At 44.9% G+C, this 25,059-nt stretch overlaps 1 protein-coding gene across 3 annotated transcripts in view; it reads right to left on the bottom strand.

Moving 5' to 3' along the window:
• The window catches only part of SHPRH (SNF2 histone linker PHD RING helicase), a 299,247-nt gene that overhangs the window by 134,621 nt on the left and 139,567 nt on the right, over positions 1-25,059 (bottom strand). For all 3 annotated transcript variants that reach the window (XM_033937312.1, XM_033937311.1, XM_033937310.1), the window contains 2 exons: positions 13,147-13,235; positions 5,248-5,340 (listed from right to left, as the gene is read on the bottom strand). In XM_033937312.1, the coding sequence (XP_033793203.1) occupies positions 5,248-5,340; positions 13,147-13,235 (182 nt within the window). The remainder of the gene's footprint in view (positions 1-5,247; positions 5,341-13,146; positions 13,236-25,059) is intronic.

The following is a 25,059-nucleotide window of genomic DNA, read 5'->3' as shown; positions in this document are numbered from 1 at the left end:
ACCCTCCCGGACTTCCTGCAGGCCTGCCTTAGGCCGGGACAGGAGGGATCCCTCCCGTCTCCTGCCCTGGCCGACAATAACAATTACCACCCTCCGTCCCTCCCTCATAGAAACATAGAAACATAGAAATAGACGGCAGATAAGGGCCCACGGCCCATCTAGTCTGCCCACCTTAATGTCCCTCCCCTACCTTTGCCCTGTGAATAGATCCCATGTGCCGATCCCATTTGGCCTTAAAATCAGGCACGCTGCTGGCCTCAATCACCTGTAGTGGAAGACTATTCCAGCGATCAACCACTCTTTCAGTGAAAAAGAATTTCCTGGTGTCACCTCGTAGTTTCCCGCCCCTGATTTTCAACGGATGCCCTCTTGTTGTCGTGGGACCCTTGAAAAAGAAGATATCTTCCTCCGCCTCGATGCGGCCCGTAAGATACTTGAACGTCTCGATCATGTCCCCCCTCTCTCTGCGCTCCTCGAGCGAGTATAGCTGCAATTTGTCAAGCCGTTTTTCGTATGGTAGATCCTTGAGTCCCGAGACCATCCGGGTGGCCATTCTTTGCACCGACTCCAGTCTCAGCACATCCTTGCGATAATGCGGCCTCCAGAATTGCACACAGTACTCCAGGTGGGGCCTCACCATGGATCTATACAATGGCATAATGACTTCCGCCTTACGACTGACGAAACCCCTTCGTATGCAGCCCATGATTTGTCTTGCCTTGGACGAAGCCTGCTCCACTTGATTGGCAGACTTCATGTCCTCACTGACGATTACCCCCAAGTCTCGTTCTGCTACCGTTTTTGCTAAGATCTCGCCATTAAGGGTATAAGACTTGCATGGATTCCCTGGTGGTCCAGTGTGTATCTCGTGCTGAAATCCTCCTGAAGATTGTGAAGGTAGTAGCTAGCGGCGCACCTGGGCCGGCACACAGGAGTGAGCTTTTCGTGCTCCCGGCCGACCCTGCACCGCTCCTTGATAGGCTGCCGCCAGTTCTCACGCAATTTGCAGCTCTCGCGGCAGCCTATCAAGGAGCAGTGCAGGGCCGGCTAGGAGCATGAAAAGCTCACTCCTGTGTACCGGCTCGGGTGCGCCGCTGGCTACCACCTTCACAATCTGCAGGAGGATTTCAGTGTGGGATACACACTAGACCACCAGGGAAAAGGTACACGAAGGAGCATGGTAATTGTTAGTGTTGGCTGGGGCAGGAGATGGGAGGGATCCCTCCTGTCTCGGCCTACCACTAGATGGGTTAAGTTGAAGGGAAGGATTAATCTGCTAAGCTGGGTTGGAGGGCAGAGGGGAGTATGGGACAATCAAGCCATTGTGACATCACTGATGAGATTGGCTCTTTTTAGAGGGTACAGGGAAGGAAGGTGGGACAGGGTATAGAGCCTGGCATGAAGGGGGGACAGGGTTCAGAGCCTGGTAGGGAATGGGACTGAGTTCAGGGCAGGGAGGGAAGAGGGCAGGGTGCAGAACTTGGCAGGGAGGGGGGCTGAGTGCAGAGCCTGGCAGGGAAGGGTATGAGGGAGGGGACACTGGGTGCAGATCCTGGCAGGGCATGGCACTTGAATATTAAGCCCCATCTTATATTCAAGTCAACCATTTTTCCTTCTTTTTTTGGGGAAAAAGGGGATCTCAGCTTATATTCGGATCAACTTATATTTAAATATACAGTAAGTGAATCCGATGATGGTGTGTGGCAGAAATCTAATTGGTTTTGTTGCTGGGTAACACACGGGTTTAATTGAGCAATAGAGCGGTTTCATTTTGGATCTTCTCTTTAATGCACACAAACCTCACACTGAGAATTCACTTAATTAATATTTATAATCACTGGATTAGCTTGAGTTTTCTGGGTCAGCCTCCTGCTTACATAAATATTTTTTCTTTTGGAGACTGGCTATTAAATATTAAAAACTAATACCAATATTGATTGTACAATACTTTAAGAATATATGAAAAACTCATTTATTTTGGATTGTCAACATTAGCAAATTCCATAAACAAGACACCTGAGTAACACATTTATCTGACATTTACTATACTGCTAAAACCTGACAGGCAGAACTAAGTGATTGTGGCAGCAGAGTCCAGTCTGGGTTTTCCTGAAACCCTGCACACATTCATTCAACCATTAACACAAATCACTTTAAAGGTATTGTATCCTAGACCTGACTTGTCTTTGTCACCTTCCATCCTGGGTGGGAGGGGGGGAATAAGAAGGAGGGAGTGGAGATGGGAGGAATAGGGTGGGTCATAAAATATTTGGAGGAATAATTGTATTTAATAGAATATTTGGTTTGAATTTTCAAAATGTATAAAATCATTTGTAAGAATATCTATATGTATTGCATAAATGTTTATTTACTTTATTCCTTCAATAAAAAATGTTAAAATGTAAAGGTGCAACAAAACTTTTATTCTTTTACAGACCTGAGCCTGTTTCCTCATAGGATCAGGGATGTAACAAGTACACTGTGCTCAAGGAAATCAATTTATTCCAAAAGACAGTCTATCCTTGCATACTTGTGAAGTCCAACTACTGTTGTGGTCAGTCTTTGCTATGCTTCAAATAGTAGTCAGCAATAGGTTTTTGGCTTACCTTAGCCAAGCCACGAGTAACCATCTCACCTGGACAGTCTCTTTCATTTCTTCCAAGGTCTTTGATTCAACCCATGGCTAGGGAAGTTTCCTTTCTCTGAGATTTTTACTATCTGGGAAGTCTCTTCCTGGAGGATCTCTCTTAAAGATTCTAGTCTGGGTCAGAAGTACTCTGACTCAGTACTGAGCTGCTAAACTCAGGGCATTCTGGGACATGTAGTTTTTTCCAATTAGTTTGACGCCCTCTGCTGCCCAGTGGCATAACTGCAACTTCACTTCAGAAAACACCCCTGAATCTCTCACAGCAGTTTACAAACTAAAATCAGGTAAGGAAAGGAACTTCATCATGTGTATAGGACAGAAATCACATTTGTACCAAATTACAAATTGTCAACCTCATTGGGGAATGGGTGAGCATCTTGCAACAGCCCAAGATTTGCTTAGGAAGAGTAGGCTTGTTCAAAGAACCAAGTTTTCAAATGGACCTTAAAGGTTTTGAACGATCCTTCTGCTCAAATGGTCAGTGGCAGATTATTCCAGAGGAAGGAGGCTACAAAAAAGAAGTCACTATCTTGGGTAGTTTCAAGTTTTGCAAGTTAGGGTGTTTTCTGTGAGAGATGCAGGGGTCCCCAAAGTCCCTCCTTGAGGGCCAAATCCAGTCAGGATTTCCCCAATGAATATGCATGAGATCTATGTGCTTGCACTGCTTTCAATGCATATTCATTGGAGAAATCCTGAAAACCCGACTGGATTCGACCCTCAAGGAGAGACTTTGGGGACCCCAGATCTAGTGGTTGTTTAAAGATCTAAGAATATGGGCCGGAGAATAAGGGATGGTCTGAGATGGTTTGCACTTACTATATCAAGTAAGCAAGATTGAAATTAATGCATATGCAGGATTTGAAAGCATTCCAGCCAACTGTTTAGAGGGCCGCAATGGAGGAGTTTGGAGACTGCATGAGGCCCTGGGGCCATGCTTTGGAGATCACTGATATATGGGACAAATACTTAAATGATTTAATAAATTACATTCTAATGCAATTCCATACATTTATCTTTCAAGAAAAGCATCTAGAGAAGAAATAATAAAAGGACCTGACATTCAGCTGGCAGCGATCAGCGCTTTGCTGGCAATTTTATATCTGTAAATTCAATCTTGGGCCATGTCCAGACTACAGCACTGAATTTCCAGGTATATGGAGCTGGCAAAAACATAGCCACTTTAAATGTGATATTCAGTGCTTAACTGGCTATGAAGAATCGCATAAAGACAAATATTTATACGGTTATCTTAGCTGGTTAAGTGACGAAAATCAGAACTTAACCAGCTAAATGGCAATTGTGCCCCTGGAATGCCCCAAAATAACTGGTTTTTGCTTGGGCATTAACTGGGCATTTTCAGCAGCACTAATCTGGTTATCCCCCCTTTTTACAAAACTACGATAGTGGTTATTAGTGCAGGCTGGCACGCTGAATGTTCTGTGCTGCTCCCAACACTCATAGGAACTCTGAGTATCGGGAGAAGCGCAGAGCATTTAGCACCAGCCTGCACTAAAACCGTTATCGCAGTTGTGTAAAACTGGGGAAAGTGCTGCTGAAAATGCCCAGTTAACCCCAGACAGCCGATTTAAATAGCCTGGAATGCCTCAGCCTTGTTAGCATCTTTATTCAGTTTATATGTGTTTGTCCTATTTGAAAGATTCTTACCAGGTTTGGTGTGAATTATACACTGGAAAAGGTGGGTCAAAAGATATTCTTCTTTTTTTTTAAATTTAAGGTATCTCTGCTGATGTTGACATCCAGTAATCATGGTATCTTATGCCTTTTCAGTTTCTGCATTTCTAACGTACTGGAGTAGTTAAATTGTATTTTAGAGTGTCCAGCACTGGTCGCCGTACATGAAGAAGGGCATGGTACTACTCGAAAGGGTCCAGAGAAGAGCGACTAAAAAGGTTAAGGGGTTGGAGGAGTTGCCATACAGCGAGAGACTAGAGAAACTGGGCCTCTTCTCCCTTGAAAAGAGGAGACAGAGGGGACATGATCGAAACATTCAAGATACTGAAGGGAATAGACTTAGTAGATAAAGACAGTTTGTTCATCCTCTCCAAGGTAGGGAAAACAAGAGGGCACTCTCTCTCTAAAGTTAAAAGGGGATAGATTCCATACAAATGTAAGGAAGTTCTTCTTCATCCAGAGAGTGGTAGAAAACTGGAACGCTCTTCCGGAGTCTGTTATAGGGGAAAACACCCTCCAGGGATTCAAGACAAAGTTAGACAAGTTCCTCCTGAACCAGAACATACGCAGGTGAGGCTAGTCTCAGTTAGGGCGCTGGTCTTTGACTAGAGGGCCGCCACGTGTGCGGACTGCTGGGCACGATGGACCACTGGTCTGACCCAGCAGCGGCAATTCTTATGTTCTTATGTTGTGATTAATGGTTATGAAAATCATCAGAGAGATCTAATAAAGAATATATCTTGACCCAGAATGCAGCCTTGCCGAAGCCTATCAATGCTAGAGAGCAACAGCATTTTACCTTTTTTACTATCTATTTCGTCCTCAAAATACTTTAATAATGTCTTTTAACAATACTGTCATTAAAAAGCATTTAATGACATTGAGTTGTACTTATAATAAACAATTACCTCCTCTTTAAGACTGTCATCACGTAAAGTAGGTGGAATTCCTGGATGCTTCGCTGCAAGTAGTTCTATCAGGTTGTATGTGGAATGAAGTCTCTGTAGAAAAAGAGTCATTTATCTAACAGGTGTACTCTGAAGTCAGCTAGCTAACAGTTAAAGCAGTGAGTCACTTGACTGATGTCAATCAGAATAAAATTTCCAGTGCTTACTAATAAAGATAGTCTTGCCTGCACAGGCATGGATGTGATAGGTTCCTAAATGTCCAATACTGAAAACAGTCCAGCTCTAGCAAACTGTTCTAACAGGGACAAAAATCCAGGCATAAGTATAAAGAACAAACAAAATGCTAAACAAAAAGGGGGGGGGGGGGAGCTCTCCTAGGGGCTGCAGCTCTGAACGAGAAGACGGATAGAGCTTTATGTCAGTGTTTCTCTACTCGGTCCTGGAGTACCCTCTTGCCAGTCAAGTTTTCAGGATATCCACAATATATACACATGAAAGAAATTTACATATAATGGAAGCAGTGTATGCAAATCAAGTTATTCACATTCATTGTGGATATCCTGTAGGACAAAGTTTAGAACTAAACTAAACTAAAACCTTAAATTTGTATACCGCATCATTTCCATAAAGATAGAGCTCGACACAGTTTACAGGTAATTCAATGAATGAGGGAAGGACATAATAAGAAATTAGAGGTTATGAAGAGGATAGCTAGCTTTACATTTTAAATAGTAGCTTTATGTTTGGGAGAAAAACCAGGTTTTCAGATGCTTTCGGAATAATTGGAATGAGCATAGGTTCCGCAGCGGGGCAGGGAGGTTATTCCAAAGCTCAGTGAATTTGAAGAAAAGGGATTTCCCTAATTTACCTGCATACATGACACCTTTTAACGAGGGGAAAGATAGTTTGAGTATGTGGGCAGATCTGGTTGTGTTAGGTCTTGAAGAATTCCAGGATACTGGGATTAGGGGAGGAAGAATGCCATGTAGGATTTTGAAAATTAGACAGGTACATTTAAAGTGAATCCTAGAAATCACCGGAAGCCAGTGAAGTTTTGATAGAAGAGGGGAAACATGATCGAATTTGCTTTTTGCGAAGATCAACCTAGCCGCAGTGTTCTGGATCCGCTGAAGTCTTTGAAGATTTTTCTTGGTTAGACTTAGATAGATGGAATTACAATAGTCCAGTCTGGAAAGAATGATTGATTGTACAAGGACAGCAAAATGTTGTTGGCGGAAGCAGGATCTCACTTTTCTCAGCATGTGAAGACTAAAAAAACATTTTTTTTACCAGAGAGTTGAGATGATCATTAAAGGACACCTATTACATTAAATAGAACACCTATTACATGTATGAAACTTTGTTTTTTCTGAGATAATATATAGAAATAAAACAAAAATAAAGGAAATAAGGTGATACCTTTTTTATTGGACTATTGTAAGACAGTTTTTGATTAACTTTCAAAGGTAACCCTTCTTCAGGGAAGGGAAGAAAAATTACTTGTTAAGTTTAAAAGTCTCCTGAAAAGCTGGCTTTTTAAAGATGCTTTTAACTGAGTTATGCTTATTTTTAAATCCCCAGGATACTTGTTAAAGTAATAGCATGGTCTAAAAGCGAAAATTGAGCGGGTAATCTTTCCCCCATCCTTTTGTTTCATTATCTTGCCCTTTTTGATTTGATTTACAAATTGTATTTAATCCTTTTTTATTTCTCCCTTTTGTGCTTGTCTGGTTTACAGGTGTGTGAATTGTTTTATTTGAGTAATGTGGTTTTTCTTTTACCCCAATTTTACTAGTACTTGTAAATTAAATTGAATTAAGATTTTGAGATCAAAATCAAAACTTTATTAAACTTGAAACTCAAAATAACAAATGTTGACAAATATAAGTATATATGACAACAATTTATTATTTCTATAGAGCTACTAAGCACATGCAACGCTGTACATTATACATGCAAGAGATGGTCCCTGCTCAAAAGAGCTTACAATCTGCAGCTGGGGTGCTCATTGTAATCGACGCCCAATCCAGGGGTATTGGACAATCTCACAGATGAAGTGGTCGATCAACCAGCTAGAGCTGTACATCATTCGTTTGGCTCATGTGAAACTGCAGTGTGGTGCAGTGTAAGTACTTCTGCACCACAGTATGGCTGGGAAATATCGTATCACCAAAGCTGCAGCTCAGGTTACAACTTCTATCTCTGTGCAGACAGAAAATGTTACCCAGGCAGAGGGAGTGGTTCCATGTACAAGCTGTCTTTCGATATGGTTCATGAGGCGTCAAAGATTTCCAGCAGTGGGGAAGAAGAGGATCTGCTGAGGGAAGGCAGCTGGACTTAGATTACAGAACACTGCAAGATTGGTACTGTGACTCCCCCCGCCCTTGAACTGAAGAACTAGTATGCTGTCCTGGAAGTGGAGGAGATGACAGCATCCCAAGGAGAGGAAGGACCAAAGCTTGAGATCCCAAAAATTATTGGATCCGTGACCACTAGGAGGCATAAGGTAGTGGTAGTTGGCAATTCCCTTCTGAGGGGTACAGAAGCATCCATCTGCAGACCAGACATGATGTCACAAGAGGTATGCTGTCTACCAGGTACCAAAATCCAAAATGTTACAGAGAGCTTGCTAAGACTCATCAAACCTGATGACTATTATCCGATGCTGCTCATCCACATTGGCACTAAAGATACTGCCAGGTACCCCTGCGAACGTGTCAAAAGCGACTTTGTGGCTCTGGGAGAGAAGGTGAAGCAGTCAAGTGCGCAGGTGGTATTCTCGTACATCCTCCCTGTCGAGGGTAAAGACCAGGGCAGAGAAGCTTGCATCCTGGAGATGAATGCGTGGCTACGTGGATGGTGTCGTCAAGAGTGTTTTGGCTTCCTGGACCATGGGATGATTTTCCAAGGGCTGCTGAGCAGGGATGGTGTGCATCTATCAAATAAGGAAAGAAGTGGCTTTGCCGGCAGGCTGGCTAATCTACTGAAGAGGGTTTTAAACTAGAAGTGATGAGGCAGGGTGATCAAATCTCCCGGGTGAGTATAAGCCCTCAGGTAAGTAATCACTGAATACCTCTACACAGATGGGAAAAGGGGGCAATGTCTGGAAAGCATTATATACTAATGCTCGAAGTATGGGAAACAAGAATCTGGATCTAGAAGTTGTGATGGAAGAAAAGGAGTTGGATATAATGGCGATCACAGAGAGTGGTTGACGGAGAACCATGACTGGAATGTAGTTATACTGGGCAATAATCTGTTCAGGAAAGACAGGGTAGGAAGAAAAGGAGGGGGAGTAGCATCATATGTTAAAGTTCATATTAAAGCCACCCAATTGCAGGATCTGCAAGGCAAGGAAGAGGCACTATGGATCAATTTGGAAAGAGGGAATGGTGAATATATTTACATTGGTGTGATTTACAGGCTTCCTTCACAGATGGAAGAAGTAGGTAGAGATTTAATAGTAGACATTCAGAATATATCTAAAAAAGGAGAACTCTTGCTAATAGGTGATTTTAATATGCTGGATGTTGATTGGGGTATCCCTATTGCAGGGTCTTCTAGAAGCAGGGAGATCCTCGATTCTCTACAAGGAGAACTGTTCCAGCATTTGGTAATGGAACCCACGCAGGATTGGGTCATACTGGATTTAGTGCTTACTAACGGGAAAAGTGTTTCTGATGTTACAGTGGATGATCATCTGACATACAGTGATCACTGACAGGTACGGTTTAATATTAAGATGGGTATAGAGAGGGCTTGTTCAAAAGCAAAGGTTCTAGACTTTTAAAAAACTAACTTTGTTCGGATGGGGGTTTACGTCAAGGAATTGTTGTCTGGGTGGGAACGTCTGGAAGGAATGGAAATGCACTGGGCAAAACTGAAAGGAGCGATTGTCAGGGTGATAAACCTTTTTGTGAGGCAAGTAAGTAAAAGTAAGAAGAAAAGAAGGCCACTTTGGCTCTCAAAAGTAGTAGCTGAGAAGGTAAGGAATAAGAGGTTAGCTTTCATAAACTACAAAATATCGCAGAAAGAAGAAGACAGGCAAAATTATCTGGAAAAGTTATGAGACGCTGGTCATGTAGTCAGGAAAGCAAAGATGGGCACGTGGGATCTCTGAGAGAAAGAAAGAGATAATGGTTACTGTGGATGGGAAGACTAGATGGGCCATTTTGGCCTTTATCTGCCATCATATTTCTATGTTTCTATGCAGAAGACGCTGGATGGCCAAACAGTCAGAGTTTTCTCTGTCAATGCAATGTCAGTGGCTTATGTCAATCACCAGGGAGGTACCAAGAGTGCATCTCTGGCTCTGGAAGCTCGTCTGCTCTTCCATTGGGCAGAGCATCATCTCCAGGCACTCTCGGCAGTACATGTAGCAGGAGTTGGCATTTTCAAGCAGATTTCCTCAGCAGACAGACCTTGGATCCAGGCGAGTAGATGCTGTACTCAGAGGCATTTAAAGCCACAGTACAGCTCTGGGGTTGTCCTCACTTCGATCTCATGGCAATGGCAAAGAACAAGAAAGTCGACAGAGTCTTCAGTTGGAACCCAGAAGTGAGAGTGTCAAAGCTCTAGTTCAGCCATGGCCTCAGGGAATTCTGTTGTACATTTTTCCTCCCTGGCCCATGATAGGCCGAGTCATTCGGCAGATTGCAGCCCATCAGGGCAGTGTAATTCTGGTGGCTCCAGACTGGCTTCGCAGGCCGTGGTACGCAGATCTGATGCAGCTTCGCAAAGGGTGCGGCCTCCAGCTTCGGGGCCATCTGGACCTTCTGTCTCAGGATCCAGTCTGTCTAGAGGAGCCAGATTGCTTTGCTTTTACGGTATGGCTATTGAGAATGAAGCGTTTGAATGAAAAGGCTATTTGGACATGGTCATTACTACTCTTCTCAAGTCTAAGAAGTTGACTACAGTCTTGGCCTATGCCAAGGCATGAAAGACTTTTCAATATTGGTGCGACCATGCACGGGTGGAACCGTATTCAGCTTTGATATCTGTGGTGCTAGCATTCCTCTCCAAGAGGGTTTGGACAAGGACCTCATTGTGGCTTCCCTTCAGGTTCAAGTCGTTGGGCTCTCTTGTTTCAGAGCTCGGGATCATAAGCCTACACTAGCGTCTCATCCAGACATCACTAAATTTCTGAAGGGGGCTCTTCAGATTGGGCCTCCGATCAAGCCACCTTTCCCTTCATGGGACCTTAATGTGATTCTATCCAGACTCACTAAAGCTTCGTTTGAGCCTCTCAAAGTTGCATTCCTCTTGGATTTGACGCTTAAGGAGGTTTTGCCTGGTTGCAATCACTTCGGTGAGATATGTCTCGGAACTTCAGGCTCCCTCTTGTAGAGAGCCCTTTCTGAAGATCTCAGAGGCTGGGATCTCTCTTTGATCTGGTCCTTCTTTTCTGCTGAAGGTAGTTTGGGCTTTTTATGTTAATCAGGAAGTGCATTTGCCTTTCAGCCCACGGGATCTAGGTCACAAGATCGTGTTTTGAAGAAGCTGGACGTGTGCAGGGTGCTTCTTCGCTATTTGGTGGTCACCAATGAGTTTCGTTTCTCAGACCAGTTGTTTGTGCTGATGCATTTCTCCAAGGGCCACGATTTCCAGATACATACATAAAGCCATTTCATTAGCCTACATTTTTTTCAGGAAAGCAGTTTCCTGTTTCTGTCAAGGCACATTCTACTTGGCCTCTTCTTGGACTGAAGCTAGGGCAGTCTCCCCAGAGGAGATTTGCAGAGCAGCTTCCCAGTCCAATCTGCATACCATTGCCAAATTTTGCCTTTGGGTCAATCTAGAAGAGGTATGCAGGCAGATTGATAGGCTTAAAAATGATAAATCCAGGGACCAGACAGCATCTGAAAGGGATTGTAGCTGAAATGCTTCAACTGATAGCCAATCTGTCGATCACATCAGGAAAGATTCCGGAAGACAGGAAAGTGGCGAATGTTATGCCGATCTTCAAGAAAGGTTTGAGGGGAGATCCGGGAAACTACAGACCAGTGAGTCTGATTTCAGTACCGGGAAAGATGGTAGAGGCGCTGATAAAGGACCGCATCATTGATCACCTTGACAGACACAATCTAATGAGGACCAGCCAGCACTGTTTCAGCAAAGGAAGATCTTGCTTGACAAACTTACTGCACTTCTTCGAGAGAGTAAACAGGCAGATAGACAAGGGTGACCCGGTCAACATCATATATCTAGATTTTCAGAAGGCGTTCGTCAAGGTCTCGCATGAACATCTACTTCGAAAAATTGCGAGCCATGAAATCGAGGGTGAAATACTCACATGGATTAAAAACTGGTTGGCGGATAGGAAACAGAGAGTGGTGGTAAATGGACAATACTCGGACTGGAAAAGCATCACGAGTGGAGTGCCGCAGGGTTTGGTGCTCGGGCCCATGATCTTCAACATATTTATAAACGACCTGGAAATTGGTATGACGAGTGAGGTGATTAAATTTGCGGACGATACAAAGTTATTCAGAGTAGTGAGGACACAGAAGTATTGCGAAGACCTACAACGAGACATAAACATGCTTGAGGAATGGGCCGCGAAATGGCAAATGAGGTTCAACGTGGATAAGTGCTAGGTGATGCATGTTGGTAACAAAAACCATATGCACAAATACAGGATGTTCGGTGCTATACTCGGAGACAGCCCCCAGGAAAGAGACTTGGGAGTACTTGTAGACAAGTCAATGGAGCCGTCCGCGCAATGCGCAGCAGCGGTGAAAAGGGCAAACAGAATGCTAGGAATGATTAAGAAGGGGATCACAAACATATCTGAGAGGATTATCATGCACTGTACCAGGCCATGGTGTGTCCCCACCTGGAATACTGTGCCCAACACTGGTCGCCGTACATGAAAAAGGACATAGTACTACTCGAAAGGGTCCTGAGAAGAGTGACAAAATGGTTAAGGGGCTGGAGGAGTTGCCGTACAATGAAAGGCTAGAGAAACTTCTCCCTTGAAAAGAGGAGACTGAGAGGAGACATGATCGAAAACATTCAAGATATTGAAGGGAATTGACTTAATAGAGAAAGAGAGATTGCTCACCCTCTCCAAGGTGGAGAGAACGAGAGGGCACTCTCTAAAGTTAAAAGGGATAGATTTCGTACAAATGAAAGGAAGTTCTTCTTCACTCAGAGAGTTGTAGAAATCTGGAATGCTCTTCCAGAGGCTGTAATAGGGGAAAGCACCCTCCAGGGATTCAAGAGAAGGTTAGATAAGTTCCTGCTGAACCAGAACGTATGCAGGTAAGGCTAGACTCAAATAGGGCACTGGTCTTTGATCTAAGGGCCGCTGCGTAAGTGGACTGCTGGGCACGATGGACCACTGGTCTGACCCAGCAGTGGCAAATCTTATGTTCTTATGGATGTGGCAGTATTAGCTCCGATGCTCTTAGAATTCCTATGAGCATTAGAGCTAATATCACTGTGGCTGGTGATAGAAAGTGTAACGCGGCTTCGCAAAAGGGGGGGGGGGGGTGGAAAAGTAGTTCTTTCAGCAGTCAGTAAGGTTCATTTTACTATATGTGATGGGAACAGAAACTAAAACTCAACGAAATTAAAACTCAGGACTTCAAAGGACTAGGACAACGTTTTCAAATGAAATATTTTCAGGGGTTTTAAGTTCAAAATCCAAATCAGGATCTTTGTATAGAATGATACTCCTGGGTATAAACTGGCAAAGATGAAACTACAGGGATACAAAAAGACAGACCCGGCAAAATTGACGGTAGTGAACTATGGAAATAAATGCAACTTGGGGCCCTGGAGCCTTGAAACTTCTCACATTATATATCAGGCAGTACTAGTAGCAGACCTGAACCAAACAAGGACATACTCATATGTCTTAGAGTTGTACAGTTAATTAGCACAATATACACTAACCTGAAGGGAGTCTGTTTTGAGTTTTTCTTTATGTTCCTCAGAAGAACGTAGCACCTCCCTGTATAGCTCTACTGCTTCGGGATATTCACCTGTAGGATCAAAGTATTAATTTTAAAATATTTTATCTTAAGTAATATATATTTTACAGGTAGGTGTACACATGGGTGGAGTCTTGGTGGAATGCGGGCAAGACTCATACTTACATGCTTAAAGAATACAATAAGTTTACATGCATCTGCTTGGCATGTAGATGCAAACATTTACACCAGCTTTTTGCTTGGTATAGTACTTGTGCCTCAACTATATGTGCATATTTTATTTCTTATGCTAGTATTCAATAAAAGGTAAACAGGTATACTATTATAGATATGACATACAGTTAAGTGCCTGGCACATATTTTAGTCTCTGGTACAGTACAGATAGATTAGTGTACCTGTGGCAGCTGCAGGATATCATGAAAATGTGACACACATACACAGGTTTGAAATAAAAGTAAAAGTACTTTATATACACCAAAAAAGGTTATAATTAGCTCTATAACTTTACAAGCTTTATCCTTTTTAAATAAATCCTTTCTCTCTCTCAAAATATTGTCCCAGTCAATACTCTTCATGAAACTGGCTCTTAGCCAGGCCCAAACACTGGCAACTAATGCCATTTCAGGTTCCCTCTGGACACACAACAAATTCATACTTTAGGAATATTCTGTCAGGTTCTCTAATACTTTGACAGTCTTCTGTCTGGAGGCTGATTTAACTACTTAACAATTTCTCACCCCAGGGAACTCTTAGGCTCAGGCTACTTCTCTTCACTCGGGACTGTAGCCTTAGCCTTCTCTTTCTCTATATATATTGTTGCTGGAAGGTCTTCACCCAGGGCTGCTCCTGAGACTTCTTGATGTGGGTTTTTCTCATCTATTCCCTCCCTCATCTATTCTACCTCGGGGCATTTAATCACTTCTCTGCCTGAGCCCCATCCCTCCGACTCAGCAAGTTTAATGCCTACCCCAGCGCGTCACCACCAGCGCGACCCGACTCCCCCTTAAAAGGGGGGGGAGCCAACGGCACGCAGCCATTCAGCACGCAGCGAAGGCGAGCGGCCTTAGCGAGGGCGCCTTTGCGAAGAAGCCTTAAGAGGAACCAGGAAGCAAGGCTGACTAACAAAGAATCCCAAACCGTAAGTTGCAATCCCGTTTTTTTCTTTTTTTACCTAGCCATACAACGCACACATAAAAAAAAACAAAAAACCACTCGCAGAAATCTTAGCAATCACTAGCACACTCGCAACTAACAAGGAGGGCAGCTAACAGGAAGCAGGACACACATAGATGTCTGGGACAGAAGGAGGACAGCCAACCGGAAATAGGACACATACAACTTACTGGAACAGAAGGTTCACATAAAAGTACAGGCAGCTCAGAAGGGGAGAAGGATATGATCACCCATGGAAGCCAGAAGATGAGCTTTCCAGTCTTCTGCACCGGCTGCAATATGTATGACTATCTCCCCTCGGGGACTAGGGCCTACATTTTCAGTCGGTGCAAGGAGCTGGATAGCCTGAAGCAGCAAGTCTGGCTGCTGGAGGGAACTGTGATAGAACTTGAAGAACTTCTCGCCATGAAAGCAGGAGAAGTTGCTGGCGAAGTGATCGAGGAATTGGAAAGATTCATCGAAGAAGCCCACCAGCAACTTGTGGAAGTCCCAGGGCTAGAGATCAGTACCCGAACAACCCAGGAAGAAGGCCTAGGCGATATGGAGGGAGGCACCAATACAATTGACGGAGAGGTTGAAACAGAGGCCGAGGCTGATCACACACTCAGCAGAGAGGTATCCAGAGAGACCATCTGGGGATGCACCACAGAAGAAGGATGACAGGAACTACGCCATGGATACGGACTTACGACCCCCAAGGAACCCTCGAATAAGGAAGATAGGGATCATCGTTAGAGATTCCATCATACGCAATATGGCAAGCCACATTGCAGGAGGAAGGGAGGATAGACTGGTTACCTGCCTGCCTGGTGCAAGAGTGAAAGATGTGGCCACCAGGATCACCAGGATCATAGACAGCGCAGGAGGAGAGGACACTGCTGTACTTATCCACGTGGGAACCAATGATGTCAGCAGACGGAAGTACTACAGGGAGGAAATGAAGGACCAACTCTGCTCACTCGGAAGGAAACTGAAGGACAGGGATGTGAAGATGGCTTTCTCCGAGATCCTTCCGGTACCGAGTGCGGATGTAAAGAGACAGGATGAACTGAGAGAAATCAACGCCTGGATGAGGCGATGGTGTGAAGAAGAGGGTTTTGACTTCGTGTGCAACTGGACGACATTCTGGGGAAGCAGCAGATACTATAGAAAGGATGGCCTACACCTCACCAAGCAAGAAGCAAGAGTCTTGGCTGAGAACATGAAGAAGACCATTGAGTAGGCTTTAAACTAACCATCAGGGGAAAGCTGACAGTCAACATCCAGTTGGTGGCCCGGGCATCAGGAGACCCCAGAGAGGGAACTACAAGCAACTGCTCAGATAAAAAGGAAGACCACGTGGAAACTACAGGAGGCAATGAAAGAGTGCAAATGGATACAAAAGAGGATGTGACAACTAAACAATCCAGGAAAGTAGCAAAAAGGGAGCTCAAATGTATGTACACGAATGCCAGAAGCTTAAGAAACAAAATGGGAGAACTGGAAGCACTAGCAAGAAGAAAAGAGCTGGATATCATTGGAATAACAGAAACATGGTGGAATGAAGAAAATGAATGGGACACAGTACTGCAGGGATACAAACTATACAGAAGAGATAGAATAGGGCAAAAAGGGGGAGGTATTGCCCTGTATGTCCAAGAAGGAATAGAGTCTACCAGAGAAGGGGAGACGGAAGGAAAAGATAAACTAGAGTCGCTCTGGATAAAGATTCATAGACAAAACGAAGCAGACACAAAAATTGGTCTCTATTATCGACCCCCAGGACAGATGGAGGAAACAGACACAGATATGATAGAGGAAATCAACCATGGATGTAAAACAGGAAACGTAACGATCATGGGGGACTTCAACTTTCCGGGGATAAACTGGAATCTGGGAACCTCAATCTGCGGCAGGGAATCAAAGTTCCTGGAGATGATAGGAGACTGCTTCCTCGACCAAATGGTGGGAGAACCGACAAGAGGGACCGCAACCCTGGACTTGGTCCTAAATGGCATAACTGGAAGGACAGCAGATGTTGAAGTCACGGCCCCGCTGGGGACAAGCGATCACAGCATGATCAATTTTAAAATTGGCATCGGGAAGGGGAAACCAATCAAGACCCAAACTACAACCTTTAACTTCAAAAAAGGGAATTATGACGGCATAAGAGCCATGGTTAATAAATGGCTCAAGAAAAGGAAAACCGAAATCCAAATGGTCGATCAAGCTTGGTCCCTACTAAAAAACATCATCACCAAAGCACTGAATCTCTACATTCCGCAGATATCCAAAGGAAGGAGAAACAGGAACAAAGGAGAACCAGCTTGGCTATCTAAAGAGGTGAAGGATGCAGTGAGGGAAAAGAGGAACTAGTTTAAAAAATGGAAACGTGAAAAAACAACGGAGCCCTGGAACTGTCACAAGGTCGACCAGAAAAAGTGTCATAAGGCGGTAAGAAACGCCAAAAAGGTCTACGAGGAAAAGATAGCTCAAGAAGCCAAAAACTTTAAGTCCTTTTTTAGATATATAAAAGGGAAAAAACAGCAAGAGAGGCAGTACGCCCTCTCGACGACCAAGGAAGAAAAGGGTGCATCAAAGAAGACAAACAGATTGCAGATAGGCTAAACTCATTCTTTGCCTCTGTCTTTACCAATGAGGACACAACAACAATACCAGAAACAGAGGGTATTCGAGGGAGGCATAGAGGAAAGCCTCACCACAGTGAATGTGGATTTGGACAAAATATACTATCAGATTGACAAACTAAAAAGTGACAAATCCCCTGGACCGGATGGAATTCACCTGAGAGTATTAAAGGAGCTTAAGGTTGAAATTGGAGAACTATTACAAACCCTAGCTAACATGTCAATTAGAATTGGGCAAATACCAGACGACTGGAAGATAGCGAATATCATCCCAATCTTCAAAAAAGGATCGAGAGAAGAACCGGGCAATTATAGACCTATGAGTCTTACATTGGTTCCTGGGAAGATGGTTGAAGCACTAATCAGGATAGCATAGTGCAACACCTGGAAAATCACGACCTGATGAGAGCAAGTCAATACGGCTTCAGGAAGGGGAAGTCATGTTTCACAAATTTACTTCAATTTTTAGAGAAGGTGAACAAACAAATCGATAGCGGAGACATGGTGGATATAATTTACTTGGACTTCCAGAAAGCGTTCGACAAGGTCCCGCACGCAAGGCTTATGAGGAAACTTCTAAGCCACGGAATAGAAGGGGATGTACTCAGATGGATAGGCAAATGGCTAGAGAACAGATTGCAGAGGGTAAGCATAAATGGGAATTTCTCGGACTGGGAGAAAGTGACAAGCGGCGTGCCCCAGTGCTCGGTTCTTGGGCACATTTTATTCAATATCTTCATAAATGACCTGGAAGAGGAAACAACAAGTAATATAATCAAGTTTGCAGATGACACAAAACTGTGTCAGGCAGTTGGGTCACAAAAGGACAGCGAGGATCTCCAGAAGGATCTGAACCAGCTGGAGAAATGGGCGGAAAAGTGGCAGATGAAGTTTAACATAGAAAAATGCAAAGTGATGCACCTGGGTAGGAAAAACATGGAATATGAATATAAAATGTTAGGTGTAACATTGGGCAAAAGCGAACAAGAAAGGGACCTGGGGGTACTGATAGACAGGACCCTGAAACCGTCAGCTCAATGTGCGGCGGCGGCAAAGAAAGCAAACAGTATGTTGGGCATGATAAAGTAAGGGATTACGAGTAGAACAGCAGGCGTCCTAATGCCGCTTTACAGAGCAATGGTTAGACCACACTTGGAATACTGTATCCAACACTGGTCTCCATACCTAAAGGATATAACCCTGCTGGAGAGGGTGCAGAGGCGAGCCACGAAACTAGTAAAAGGAATGGAAAATTTGAGCTACAAAAAGCGCCTTGGAAAGCTGGGACTGTTCACCCTCGAAAAGAGGAGACTGCGAGGGGATATGATAGAGACTTTTAAAATACTAAAAGGATTCAACAAAATAGAGCAAGAAACATCGTTATTCACATTGTCAAATGTGACATGAACAAGAGGTCATGGACTGAAACTGAGGGGTGGCAGGTCCAGGACAAATGTAAGGAAGTTCTGTTTCGCACATCGAGTGGTGAACTCTTGGAAAGCTCTCCCGGAGGAGGTTGTGACGGAGACTACTATTCTGGGATTCAAGCGCAAGTTGGATGCACACCTTCTTGCAAATCACATTGAGGGATACGGGTAATCAAAGTCTCCATCAGGGAGCACCTAGCTTGGCCTCCGCGTGTGCGGGTCGCCAGACTAGATGGATCTAAGGTCTGATCCGGTGAAGGCGCTTCTTATGTTCTTACCCATAAGGTGGCCCACACTCAGTCTCAGTGAAAGAGTGATCCTATGGGAACCCAGCCATATACTACTCCCTCCTTCACATATCCTCCCACACAGGTACAGGTACAGATCTCCTACCAGGGTCAACACCCCTAAGGGCTGAGGGCTTACATTTGCTAGGACACCAGGGCTCCCAGTGACACTCGGGGGCTCTATAACTGCCTTGGACCAACACCAGAAGACCCACCATGGACAGGCATTGCTTCCATTATTACACAAGGCACAATAGACTGAGCAAACACTGGGCCCTGTCACACCAATAGCTTTGAACCAATCTGGATCTTCGACTCTCAGACATCTAGTAGAATGGTCAGCAGCCAACTTTGAACTTTTCTCATAGTTCACTTTGCTATTCCTTCTTCAGCAACTGTTGGCTGTTCATTTCATGAGAGAAATTGTCCATCTTAGAACACACTATCTTCCAGCAGATCATCATCATCATTCTCTGTGTGATTATCTGAGCACCTCTCAACTGCCTAGTGTTGTCTATTTCTCTTGGATTCCTGGAAAGCCTCCTGGCTTCTTCATCATTGGAATCCCTACCATCAACCAGTCTTGCTTCCCGGATGTCCATTGTCTTCAAAGGATGGATGCTCACTCTCTCCTGCCACAGGGTTAGAGACCCACCCATACTGGGGGAAACCCCTGATGGCAAGCTCTCCTACCCATAACCCCCCTACCATACCAAGTCCCCCAAAATGAAACCCTAGTGGTCTGATGGCTCATCCCCCTTCCAACCCCCAATACCTTATTTAGAAGGCTGGCAGGAGGGATGCTCACTCCCTCCTGCCGGCCGATTGGCCGGCCTCTTCAAATTGGCAAGTCCTCCCCTTCTTGGTGCATCCTGGGATGCACTGGGAGCAGCCTAAGGCCCTGATTGGCCCAGGTGCCTAAGACCCCTCCCCCTAGTGGCTAAGCAGGGCCTAAGGCCTTTCTCAGTGCATCCCAGGATGCACTGGGAAGGCCCACCATTTTGAAGAGACGGGCCTGCCAGCAGAAGAGAGTGAGCATTCCTCCTGCGGTCTTCTATAAAAGGTATAGGGGGGGAGGGGCGGAGGGGGGATGGCTCACTAGACCACCAGGGTTTCGCCTTGGGGGCTTGGTGTGATAGGGGATTGTTGGGGATGGGGGGGAGCTTGCTGTTAGGGAGGACCCCTAGCATGGGAGTCCCCAACCCTGGGGCAGGAGGGAGTGAGCATCCCTCCTGCCTGTTTACTGCATGGGGTTTGGGGAGGGGGGCATTGGCAGCGGGCGCAATGGCGGAGGGGGCCATTAGACCAGTAGGCTTGTTTTTGAGCTCTGCATGGGGGTGGGGAGAGATTTGGGGATATTCATGGTGGTGGGTCTGAGTTGCTTCATTTTCCTGTCAGTGCCTAAGCCAATCAGCGCTCAGGCACTGACAGGAAAGTAAGGCTACGACAGCTTAGACTGTGCAGGTAAATATTGGCCCCCATTCCTTTCTGAGAATTGCCCAGAGAGCTCATTTTAATATTAATGACCATGTTGTAGTACATTTGCATAGTATAATCAAAGGCTGCTAGAAAGCAAAAAAAAGACCACAGTGAGCTGTTTTGATAATCAAAAAGTGAGTGGTGAGGTAGCAGAGGGTTAAGTGGTTTAGGGTGAAAAAAAAGCTTAGGGAAAGTCAGTATTAGGAGGAGGAGTTGGTATACATGAGTAAAGGGGGGGAGAGGGAAAGGAGCAGGCAGTAGGGACCTACTTAGTGGACAATAGGGTTTATCCTGGATATGGGTGAGTTTCTTAGGTCTAGACCAGTGATACAAGTCAGATTTGAGAGGCTTGTGACACAGTAGTGGCATGGTCAAGATTGCCTGGGAACTAGTCACATAAGATTATCTATATCATTGCTGGCAGGTCCTCACTCAGGACTGCTCCGTAGAGACTTATTGACTTAGGCTTCTCTCATTACTCCTTTGGAGACCTTTTGCCTTGGGACATCCTTGATCTGTTCACCTCCCTGCCTGAGTCAGCAGATGTAACTCCACTTCTCACTCTGATTCAATCCTTGAAACTGACTCAGTTTATGTATGCTGACAACATACAAATCATTTCTTGTTTAGATGTCAGTGATTCTCACACAATTCAAATCTTCAATTAGAATATTCAAGCCATTTCAGAATGGTTCGTGGTCAATAAACTGAAACTAAACCTTGACAAATCTAGTGCACTCTTTTTTTTGAAGACAGAGCCAAATGCATATACATAGCTAGAACTCCACTTCCCTATTGTACAATTGGTATAGATCTTAGGTGTACTCTGATTCAGGTTTGACTATTACTGCTCACATTTCCAAAGTTCTTCAGAAATGTTTATTCAAACTGAATTTGCTTTGTTCCAGTCGACATTACTTGATCGCATTGCTCTTCAGACGTTGATCCATGTTTTTGACATTAATCCCTAGATTACTGTAATGCTCTCTTGTATGACCATTGAGTAAAAGATCTTAGATGGTTGCAGCTTATGCAAAATACTATTATACTACTTACTACTACTTTCCTAATTTGAAGTCCACTCCGTCCGCCTATTCACTCCTCCACCTCTGTAGATAGTGGTCCTTTATCGTCCCCCCAACAAGTCCCCTTCCTCCTCTCTCACTAAATTTGACTCCTGGCTTTTGGGCTTTCTTGATTCATCTTCTCCCTCCCTCATTCTTGGGGATTTTAACTTTGATCCTGATGATCTCACTGACACGTATGCTTCTAAGTTTCTTGCCTTAGCCTCCTCATTTGACCTCCAGCTTTGCTCCACTACTCCACTACTCACCTGGATGGCCACTGCCTTGATCTTGTCTCTTTCTTCAACTACTCTCTAACTTCTCTACCTCACTGCTCCCCATCTCTAATCTTCATCTGATAACCTTCATTATTACTCCCTCTCCCGCTCAGCCATGCCCAGTCACTTCCAACAGGTTTCAAAATCTTCAAGCCCTTGATCCTTCCTCGTTCTCAACTACTGTTTCACCTCTCCTTGCCTCCACTATGTTATCTAAGTTTGTCCACAAGGCTGTCTCATCGTACAACTCTATTCTATCCTCTGCTCTGGACACCCTTGCTCCCCCTGTTATCTACTCTGCCAGGCGTACTAAACCTCAACCTTGGCTCACTCCCAGTATCTGTTACTTATGTTCATGTACCTGCTATGCCAAGCGCTTTTGGCTCAAATCTCACACTTGCTGATATTTCTTCACTTTAAATTTATGCAGACCTCCTTTAATTCTGTGCTTACATTAGTCAAGCAAGACTACTATATCTAACTAACTCCCTTTCTTCCAACCCCCGTTGTCTCTTTGCTACGCTGAGCTCCCTCCATAAAGCACCCTCACCTCCAACCCCTCCTTCTCTCTCTCACCAGACTATGGCTGATTACTTGCAAAACAAGGTCCACAAGATCACCCTTGAATTCATTGCAAAGTCACATCCTTCTCCCCTACCCATCATCAACTCTCCTGAACTTCAGACTCACACCACCCCTTCATCCATCACCTAAACAACTCAGAAAGCTCCTCTTGCCTGGTCCCACCTTCTCACCCCTCCGTCAACTACCGCTGACTTTTCTTCCTTCCCTGAAATCATAGAGGAACATTCTCAATCTATCCATTTCCAGTGCAACTGTCCCTGCTGCCTTCAAACATGCGGTGGTTAAGCCACTTCTCAAAAAACCCTCGTTGGACCCCACCTACCCCAACTATCACCCTGTCTCCCTACTTCCATCCCTATCCAAACTACTCGAGTGTTATGTTCTTCATCGCTGCCTGGACTTCTTTTTAACTCAAAAGATCCTCTACAATCTGGCTTTCAACCCCAACACTCCACAGAGACTGCCCTCACCAATGTCTGCAGTGACTTGTTCATGGCCAGATCTAAGGGCTTTTACTCTATCCTCATGAGTAAATCCTCATGAGATGAATCCTTCTTGACATGTCTGCTGCCTTTGATACTGTTAGTCACAGCTTACTCCTTAATATGCTGTCCTTACTTGGATTCCATGAATCTGTCCTCTCCTGGTTTGCTCCTACCTCTCCCAACGTACCTTTAGTGTATGTGTTGGTAGGTGATCTTCTGTTGCTACCCTGCTAGCAGTTGGCATACCTCAGGGTTCTGTCTTAGGACCTCTTCTCTCTCTCTACACCTCTTCCTTTGGTGCCCTGATCTCCTCCCATGGCTTCCAGTATCTCCTATATGCTGATGACAACCAGATCTACCTCTTTACATCCAAAATTTCACCTAAAGTCCAAGAAAATTCTCTGCCTGTTTGGCTGACATTGCTGTCTGGATGTCCTGCCATCATCTGAAACTGCAGTTGAATTTTAACTTTAAAAAGGGAAAACTGTGCTAAATTAAAGAAACTAGTTGGAAAAAATAAAAGTAATAGTTGAGAGCTAGAAGAAAAGAGAGAAGGGTGATAATTATGATACAAGGTTGAGTTCTTCAGCTTTCAATGTTTATAAAATAATGAGCAGTCTGAAACAAGTTAATAGGGCAGAGGTTCTCAACCCTGGAAACCACAGGATGAGCAGAGAGAGGTTTCCCTTGCAGAGGCTGATGGAAAGCCGCAATTGCACTCAGATGGACTCGTATCGATGTAGACTTGAGGCCAGATGAGATAGGTGCAGAAGATAGTCCAACACAGAAGATAGGGAGGCTCGTTGAGGCTCCTTACGATTAGAAACACACCAGGTAGAAAATCTAGTCCATTTTTGGGAGTGGCATTGTCTAGTAGCAGGCTTCCTGGAAGCCTCCAACACATCCCTCACCGCTTTGGAAAACTGGAGGGGAGTTACGTTGAGAGGAACCAAGCTGTCAGGTGGAGAGACTGCAGGTTGGAATGGAGCAGAGATCCTTGATGCTGAGTAAGCAGTGAAGGAAACACTGGAAGAAGGAATGGCTCCCTGCTGCTGAGTTGTAGAAGGGAGTACCAAGGCTGTTTGGGCCCCGAGAAGCTATCAGAATCATGGTGGCATAGTCGGACTTCAGCTTGACCAGAGTCTTTTGAATGAGAGGAAACGGAGGAAACGCATATAGAAAGAGATTCCTCCAGTCCAGAACAAAGGCATATGCCTCGAGGAGATGAGGAGTGTAGATCCTGGAGCAGAATTGAGGCAGTTTGAAGTTGTGCGGAGCCGCAAAGAGGTCTATCTGTGGCGTCCCCCACTGAGAGAAGATCTGATGAAGGGGCTTGGAATGGAGGGTCCATTCGTGAGGCTGGAGGAGACGACATAAGTTGTCCGCCAAGGCATTGTCCGGCCCCTGAATATAGACAGCTTTGAGGAAGGTTTTGTGGCGAATTGCCCAATCCCAGACTCTGAGAGCTTCCTGGCAGAGGGAGGCCGAGCCCATGCCCCCCTGCTTGTTGACATAATACATGGCGACCTGGTTGTCCGTGCGAATGATGACCACCAGGTCATGAAGCAGATGTTGAAAAGCTTGAAGAGCATTGAAAATCGCCCTGAGTTCCAGAAGATTGATATGGCACAACCGGTCCGCACTGGTCCAGAAGCCTTGAGTACAAAGACCGTCCAGATGAGCCCCCACATGCATAGGTCGAGGAATCGGTCGTGAGAACCTTCTGGTGGGGAGGAGTGTGAAACAGCAAACCTCTGGATAGATTTGAAGAGATCATCCACCAACGTAGAGACTGCTGAAGAGCAGGAGTGACCAGGATGTGGCGAGTCAAAGGATCTGACACCTGTGTCCATTGAGAAGCCAGGGTCCACTGAGGAATTCTGAGGTGAAGTCTGGCAAAAGGAGTCACATGAACCGTAGAGGCCATGTGGCCCAGGAGAACCATTATGTGTCTCGCTGAGACTTGATACACTTTTTAAAACCGGTAATAGGCCGGGACATAGGCCGAAAAAGCTCTGCCGCTAGATCGAAGCAGCGGGGCCCCAGCCACGCGGCCGACCCAGACGAATCTATGGAAAAAATTTATTAAAAAAAAATTTTTTAAATAAGAAAACTACAGAATAAAACACACGATTAAGAGAAAAATAAACTCAAAACTGCGGCACTAGAAGGCAAGAACACGGGTTCACTCAGCGCAGAGAGTTGAAGCAAAACTTCCCAGCTCCGCAGAAAGAAAATAACTGAGGAGACACGCCCGGTGCATCAGGCGGGAAGGCACTCGCGCATGCGTGGTGCGGGCATCTTGAAACTTCTGAAGTTTCTTCAAGCAAGTATGCTTGTGAGACGTCCGCATCGGGGCTCTGTCGGATGACATCACCCACTAGTGAGAATACCTGCCTGCTTGTCCTGGGATAAGGCCCAGCTTCTCTAATCTCTCACTGTATGGCAACTCTTCCAACCCCTTAACCA

Source organism: Geotrypetes seraphini, chromosome 3 (assembly GCF_902459505.1).
Source record: "Geotrypetes seraphini chromosome 3, aGeoSer1.1, whole genome shotgun sequence".
Classification (NCBI taxonomy): Eukaryota; Metazoa; Chordata; class Amphibia; order Gymnophiona; family Dermophiidae; genus Geotrypetes; species Geotrypetes seraphini.
The sequence above is the reverse complement of the archived record's forward strand: the minus strand, read 5'-3'. Positions and strand labels throughout refer to the sequence as shown.